At 42.3% G+C, this 8,672-nt stretch overlaps 1 protein-coding gene across 1 annotated transcript in view; it reads left to right on the forward strand.

The window, feature by feature from the left end:
- Window positions 1-2,024: 2,024 nt before the first annotated feature.
- The window catches only part of tbx18 (T-box transcription factor 18), a gene marked incomplete at both ends in the record, with an annotated part of 7,703 nt that continues 1,055 nt past the window's right edge, over window positions 2,025-8,672 (forward strand). The window contains 8 exon segments of the mRNA XM_080545618.1: window positions 2,025-2,165; window positions 2,167-2,257; window positions 3,887-4,064; window positions 4,835-4,936; window positions 5,303-5,378; window positions 5,380-5,475; window positions 5,966-6,133; window positions 7,261-7,325. Coding sequence (XP_080401744.1) covers window positions 2,025-2,165; window positions 2,167-2,257; window positions 3,887-4,064; window positions 4,835-4,936; window positions 5,303-5,378; window positions 5,380-5,475; window positions 5,966-6,133; window positions 7,261-7,325 — 917 coding nt within the window.

Raw genomic sequence — 8,672 nt, forward strand, 5'->3', positions numbered from 1 at the left:
GTGTAACTTGTTTGCTGCCTCAGAATTAAGAAATTCTAAAGTGTGACGCCAAAATAAAATATCAAAACAATAAAAAGGGAAAAAAGCATGACGGTTCTGCACACATCATTTGTATAACCTAATTTAGGGATTTTTATAAATTAGAGTCAGCATGATGTAGGATTACAGAACATAAACAGAAAATAACAGACAGCATCACAATAAATTCTGACACACAATTTGATGGAAAAAGGATAGGCTACATTGTGGATTTATTTAGAATAAAAAAGATTTACATTTGCATTCCTCAACATTAATAAAATATCAACATATTTAATAAAACATCAAAATGCCACAAAGCAGGATAAATAGACCTGCGCAGACACTGATATTAATTTTCATAAAACCCAGAAGGTCACATGTGTTATTTCATATCAAAATAATAGTCCATATTTGTGAGAATATATCATGCATTTGAGGAAATAAATACATTTGTATTTGTCCAGACATACATTTGTTGACATTTGTTGAAAATGTAGATTTAGGTGTATGGAATTAGCATTCCCATCACAACCAAACTTCTATATCGTCTATCTTCCCAAAGCAACTATTGACAAGAATAACATACAGTTGAAGGCCACTTTGGAAAGCTATTGCAATTCAATAATAGCCCTATCTGTTGTATTTATTCTATCCAAAATATAGGCTAAATATAAGCGAATATGCTGTGTTAACATTTGGATTTGATAACCGTATAGTCTAATGGTTAATAGATTAAATGTATAATTTAAAATGTATTTAAAACTGACCAGTCCCCAAAAAGGCATAATAGCAATCTATTCATTTTGAACATAACTAAACCATGAGAGTATTTGTACTGTCCATTTCAAATAGATTATTTGGTTCTCAAGGCCCATATGACGTTAAGGCCTCTGGCCCGTGGAACGCAGCGCCAGGCGGCATTTCATCTGATAACTCAGATGAATACGACATAGTCTTATCCCGCAAAGCTCAATCATTTACATTACATTCAAACCAATAAACGATGCTGACGTGTTGTTTATAATATTTTCTCTGGGTTGTGTACATTGAGCAAGGAGTGAAAGCGATGCCGCAGGACTGTCCTCGCGTGTGTTTATTTATAGGCTCGCTCCATATGTCTTCACATGCACGGGCCGAAACGGACACGCATTCCCCGCATGACCACGCGCTAATTTCCAGCTTCCATAGGCTACATTAAGATATAAAATACAGATCATCTGCATTCTAACGAGGACAGGAGGATCTATCTGGGCGTCAAGTTCAATTCAGGTCTTATATTTATTCCCTATAGTATACATTGTTATTGAAATGATAAACCTTTGTATGCACATTAGGCTATTTCGATACAAAGTGAATTCATTTGGATCATTTTAAGATGTAGGCTATGTTTTGGTGTGGGGCATAAGTCAGCTCTCTTTTCACAGTGGCCTATGGCCTGTTGGCAATGTTGTTGAGAGGGGATATTTATATTTTAGTAATATAATAACGGATCGGTGTCTCCCGAGGGGCGACCGTGCAGGAGGTAATGGCCAAAAGGCCAAATATGCAAAGCATGTCGGGCCGCGGTGTGAAAATGCGCGCAATGCCCAAGGACTGCTCGCGCTTTGCACCGGAGACGTGATTCATTCACGAGCCTACTTTACCACATAAGGCGGCACGAGCAGCCCCAGGAGGAGGGACCAAGTGAAACCCAGCGCTGCCATTGGTCCGGCTGTATATTGATTGACAGATCTCTGCCCAGCCCTCTAAGACCCCTGATTATTGACACTTTCCCAAACTGAACCCACTGCCGCGCCATCCGCACGCGCTCACACATCACGGAGTGCTATTTTACTCCGTCCGCTTGCTCTGTCTTCCAATGTCACTTCTGCACAGCACAGACTGTTGTTAACGGAGAAAGGATTGTCTCGACAGCACCGAGGAACGTTATTGTGGATGCACTTTGGTTGAAATAACTTTTCTTCAGAGCGACTCTGTTCTCGTGCGTCTCTCCAGTCGGTGGAATGGCGGAGAAGCGACGGTCCCCGTGCACGCTCAGCGTAAAGGCGCACGCATTCTCGGTGGAGGCGCTGATCGGGGCGGAAAAGAGGCGGAAGCTCGAGGAAGACATCGGGACCTGCTGCCTTGAGGAGGGGACGGTGGTCCCGGTACCTTAACGGGAGCCCGGGGCCGCGGGCAGAGAGGGCGTGCGCCAGCGACCGCGGCAGCGAGATAGAATGCGCGAGTGACGGCTCGCGTAAGTAAATCCCCGTGGACTCGGGTCGCACGAGTTTAGCTGACCATTAAATACCGTCAAGACCAAAAGAAACCGGCTACACAGTTACAGCTGCATGCATGCTGACAAGGCGACTGAACTAACTTACTACTTACAGTAACAAAATATGTATTCTTTTCTAGGCCATACACCATCTACTATCTAGGGCTTACAATGGTAAAACAGTGTCCCTTGTTTTATTGCCTGGCCTACTGCTACAAATTAATAATAGGCCAAATACATAATCATCCTCAAAGCATGCAAGACACAATGATGATAATAATAATAATAATCATAATCATAATAACCATACTAATCATAATCATAGCCTAATGATCATAATCATAATCATAATAATAATAATAATAATAATAATAATACAAGCAACTACTACTACTACTACTACTACTACTACTACTACTACTACTACTACTACTACTACTACTACTACTACTACTACTACTACTACTACTAATAGGCTAATAATAATAATAATTATAAATTATAATACTTATAATAATATAGGCTTAAATAGGCTTAATGCGATGCAAATGTATAGACCCAGAGTTGCATTCATTTAATGTTTCAGATTCAAAATATACACTGCCAATACACTGCTGGGATACAATAAATAAGACATTCACTGTCATATCCATAATATGTCTGCACTAAGTCTACCAGACTCAGATAACATTTTATTTTTTATAAAAGCAGTCTGTCCTAATAGTCCCACTCTCCTCCGTGATTTGAGAAAGAAAATGAGAAAGGATTTACAATCTAAACATTAGAATGTAATGTCACAATTATTGTATTGTCGCAATTCCACTGTAAAAATATGATACAATATCATGGTTATTGGTCTAGTAAATTGTGTGCGCATGACTAATCTGAAGTGCTTTATGAGTCTTGTTACAATCATAAACACGCCAATTAGCCCCGCAACGATTAACGCATGAAAATGGCCGCGGAACGAATCCGTTGGTTAGGGGTTTTAAGCTTTAGAACACACATTGCTCTCGGTTTGAAATGACACAAATAGATTGCAATTTGCAATTTGATTGATTGAAAACTTTATTAGAAGATTTGCAGAAGTAGGTACATGTAAGTACATATTACATACAAGGTCAACTAAAAGGATAAAAACCCAAGAAAGCCACTGGCTTATTTCAATTGGTATTTCTACACGTAGAAACAACGCCCTGCCACATACATTCAGTTACATGTGTTTGTTATATAGTGTGTTTAACCATTGCTATTGTTTTACATGTCCACGATTGTAGGCCTATAGGCTGTTGCTTAAAAGCTATTTGTTATGCATATATGCGTGTCTGTTTTTGATCCGAGTTATCTCAGACTGTTCTGACTGTTTAAATCTGAACTATCTTAGAAATAAAGACATAGGCTCTGTTGATAGAGCACGGGCTTTGTAATAGGAATAGTGATGGGTTCTTTTGGGCGACGCGGAGCTGTCATGTTTAAAGAATGATTGTTGGTGATAGGACTATCACGTATATGCACTATAGTCTATCCACCATGCCACTGAGCGTTGGAAGTATAGACTACAATGATTAAAACGTTATTATTAACCAAGCCAACCCTTGTCTGGTGCAGCGGAGAGCGAGGACGTGCTCCTGGAGAGCCCGCGGCCTGAGTCTCAGCGCGCACCGCCAGTCGTCGTCCAGTCGGTAACCGGGCCTGGAGAGGAGATGCGCGTCGACCTGCAGGGCTCAGACCTTTGGAAACGTTTTCATGAGATCGGCACGGAGATGATCATTACCAAGGCTGGGAGGTAGGCGGAAAGAAGAGAAACCCCCCCAGATTCGATAAATGAAGATCTATTTCAGCTCCCAACCTATTGAAGCGATGACAAAGCTTTATTTCTACACGTCAGAGCAATCGAATCAATCTTGTTTGTAGGCCCATTTTACGCAGATGAGAAAGATAAATAAAAGTAAGCTGTAAACACAATGTTGAGCATGCACGTTTATAGGCTATACATTCTACCAATGTAGTGAATTATATTATTAGTAATAATACAAATAGTAATATAATTATAATTATAATTATAATAGTAAGTATTATTATTATTATTATTACAACAACAATAATAATAATAATAATTATTATTATTATTATTATAGGCTACAGCAATATACTTTAACAAGTTCTCTATTGCCTATGAAAATAATATTTGTTTCAACGTCAGAAATATTGACAATGCCAGAAATTAGGCCTCTGAAAACTGTTAAAGACGAGTCTCAATGAGTCTCGTCTACTCACTAGTTTCGACTCTAATGCATTGCTTAATTTAATCCATCGTTCTCTCTCTCTCTCTCTCTCTCTCTCTCTCTCTCTCTCTCTCTCTCTCTCTCTCTCTCTCTCTCTCCTCTCTCTCTCTCTCTCTCTCTCTCTCTCTCTCTCTCTCTCTCTCTCTCTCTCTCTCTCTCTCTCTCTCTCTCTCTCTCTCTCTCTCTCTCTCTCTCTCTCTCTCTCTCTCTCTCTCTCTCTCTCTCTCTCTCTCTCTCTCTCTCTCTCTCTCTCTCTCTACCCCCCATCAAGGCGGATGTTCCCGGCGATGCGCGTGAAGATCGTGGGCTTGGACCCGCATCAGCAGTATTACATCGCGATGGACATTATCCCCGTGGACAACAAACGCTACAGGTGAAGAAATATTTTTTTTGTTTTTGTCTTTTGTAGTAATGGCTAATAAAAGCTGTTTATTTTTTGTTTTTTGCTGTTTATTTTTAAGCGTTTTGGTATAGGCCTATATTGCCGACTGTGTAATAAACAAAGTACAGGAGTAGGATTTTTTTTTGTTTGTAAAATAGTCTCTTGTTGATCGTGAGAGAAGTCAGACACAAATGGTGGTTCGGAGCAATGGTCCGTTATAAATGGTTTGGCGTCCTGCTCCTTTTGGGGAACGCCTTTTGGACACATAACATATCAATCCCGAAGACACACCAAATGTTACCATAACACTTTTGACGCTATTTTGGGTGTTGATTGTGTGTGCTTGTTTGTGTGAAGGTACGTTTACCACAGCTCGAAATGGATGGTGGCGGGAAATGCGGACTCGCCTGTGCCGCCGCGCGTCTACATCCACCCCGGACTCGCCAGCCTCTGGTGAGACGTGGATGCGTCAGGTGATCAGCTTTGACAAACTGAAACTGACCAACAACGAGTTGGACGACCAAGGACATGTAAGTCAACTACCGGTAGGCTATATTTTAATCTGTCAACACAAAACGCAAACACTTTTTTTTTTTTTTTTTTACCATTGACCCTATTTGAGAAAAATATTTTTGGTGTATTTTGCTTTCAATGAAGTTAAGTAGGCCTACTGTACATACATTTCCCCAGAATCAGATTTGTTTTATTTTACTTGTTTCTAAAATAACACATTGTTATACAATGAGCTCTAAACCAGATAGATTTACAGTAAAGCCTCCCTCAGGCTGGCTAGTTATACTGTTTTTGGCCTTTCAAATGGCATGTGTGTGCGAGTGTTTGTGTGTGCGGGTGCGTGTGTGCAAGGGTGTGTGTATGTGTGTGTGTGTGTGTGTGAGGCTGCGTGCATGCGTGCATGTTTTTTTGCGTGTGTGTATGTTTTATGGCGCTGGAGTAAAGTGGCTAATTTCGCTGCTGTGTAAATGTGCTCTAAACTCAGTTGTGGCGTTGTTGTTGTTCTAGATCATTCTGCACTCCATGCATAAGTACCAGCCGCGGGTGCATGTGATCCGCAAGGAGTGTGGGGAGGAACTGTCCCCAGTCAAAGCTGTTCCCCTGGGTGACGGGACCAGAACATTCTTCTTCCCTGAGACGGTCTTCACCACTGTTACTGCATACCAGAACCAACAGGTAACCTTCCACTAACCTTCCACTGACCTTCCTCCAACCTTCCTCCAACCTTCCTCCAACCTTCCTCCAACCTTCCACTAACCTTCCTCCAACCTTCCTCCAACCTTCCACTAACCTTCCTCCAACCTTCCTCCAACCTTCCACTAACCTTCCTCCAACCTTCCTCCAACCTTCCTCCAACCTTCCACTAACCTTCCTCCAACCTTCCTCCAACCTTCCACTAACCTTCCTCCAACCTTCCACTAACCTTCCTCCAACCTTCCTCCAACCTTCTTCCAACCTTCCTCCAACCTTCCACTAACCTTAGTCAACAACACCACTCAGACACGAGAGCATGCTTAAACCGTAGTGTGATATAAAAAAAAAAGGGTTAGTGTTTTTTTTGTGGGTGGTGTTTGTTTGGACTTTGACGAGAATGAAGCCTATGGAAGTGTATTCCTGGGACCGTTCTTGGTGGTGTGTTTGAAGAAAAAGCAGAGCGTTCCCATACAGGGATAGAGTGTTCTAGGGCTCTAAGGGACCGTGTGGAACAAGATCCGCTGAGATGAGAACAGCGTGGCGGACATTTTGTCTAGACCCAGAAGCAGGGCGTAAAACTGAACCACATCAGGAACACTGACACAATCACAGACTGGTTGTACTCTCCCACTCCCAGCGCAGTGCCTGGCTCCGGAGAGGAGAGAGTGGAGGCTGGTACTAGTGGACATGGGCTTGTGTGTGGGGTCTATCTACTGGTTTACTGGGAATGATGGCTGATGTCAGAGCGAAGTGGCAACACCTATAAAAGCCCCTTTGGACACGGGTCAAAGAAACAGACCATACTTACCACACACACACACACACACACACACACACACACACACACACACACACACACACACACACACACACACACACACACACACACACACACACACATATAGACACATATAGACACAAACATAGCGGACTAACCCTGCAGACTATACAGCGGACTATACACACTGCATTGTTTAAGCAAATCCAAACAGAAAAAGTAATCAAAGGTCATACACAAACCAATCCCTTATGTAACTGAAGATTTACATATACTATAAAATATAAATATTTTAGGGGGCAAAAATAACAACATGATTCTCTCTTCTCAGATCACAAGATTGAAAATTGACAGAAATCCATTTGCCAAAGGCTTCCGAGACTCGGGCAGAAACCGGTGAGTTTATTTTGACCACAGAGATTTTCACATTAACTAGAGTGTATAACAGAGGGCTCAGTGGCATGGTTGTGGTTTACATCATTTGTGTTTCCATTATGGCCATTATGATTATGTTTTATAGGGAGACAACTGACAGACTATATATTTCTATAGAAAAAAACAACAACTACACAGCTTTTGAAACATCCAGTAACTCCCCCAAAAAGTAAATGGAGATATTAATACAGTTTTAAAATATAATATAATATAATAATATAATATAATATAACTATAATGGAGATTTTTTCTTTTTCTTTTTCTAAAGTGTGTGTTAAGTTTAAGAGCACATTCATTTATTCCACAGTTGTGGTGACAGAGTTTGAGAGGGGAAAATGGAATCTCGGCCTAACCCCAAATGTCCCGTCAGGTTCCACAGAGTCACGGGAACATAAACATCAAGAGTAAAATAATAAAAGTCATGACCGTCCTGAAGAAAATCTATATAAACACATTTATAAATATATATATAAACACATTTATAAACATATATATAAACACAGCATTAAAACAACACAGCAGTAAAACTCCTCCAGTCCTGAAACAGCCAGTCCCCTGGGGTGTTCACAGAAATCATTAGAGAGAGAGAGAGAGAGAGAGAGAGAGAGAGAGAGAGAGAGAGAATGAGAGAGAGCGAGAGAGAGAGAGAGAGAGAGAGGGATCCGGCAACCTGGATAAAGTGAGAGACCCTGACGACTTGACCCTATAAAAGTGAAACGCAGGAAGGCAGAAAAAAGCAACACTCCCCTTAAATATTACAGGAAGAGTTAAGCAGTTCGCTAAACAAACTCCTGCTCTGATAGGCTGGTCTGGAGCGCACGGGGCCGCCCGGGGCAGCTTGTCTAAATTATCACCGTGGCTATGACCCGCGGGGGGGAGGACTTTTATCCCCACGCTAACGAGGGGTAACAGAACGCTTGCATTACTCCGACACAGCACCCCACTACTCCGTGGAGAGAGGGAGGGAGGGGGAGGGAGAGGTAGAGGGGGGACAGGGGGGTGTTAGGGGAGGGTAGGGGAGGCGGGGGAGCCCCACCTCATAAATCCTTGCCTGTGGCTTCCTGCTCCTGCGTTCTGATTCGCCCGTAAAAGCCGTGTGAAAGCAATTACCTTGGAGCGCGGTGCTCGGCAGCAGCCAATCCCGACGCGGCGTTTATGCCCCTCATTACCTGCGGTCTCCATGGAGATGGCGAGAGGCCCCGGCGGCAGCTAAGATGGCGGCCAGGTGGTCGTTGTAATGTCGGCCGCGGCAGGGTATGCTGGGAGAGGCGGTTCTCCGATGGCGCTTTATTAGTGGCCAGTGCTTGT

The sequence above is a fragment of the Nansenia antarctica genome (assembly GCF_963989245.1).
Source record: "Nansenia antarctica genome assembly, chromosome: 1".
Lineage (NCBI taxonomy): Eukaryota > Metazoa > Chordata > Actinopteri > Argentiniformes > Microstomatidae > Nansenia > Nansenia antarctica.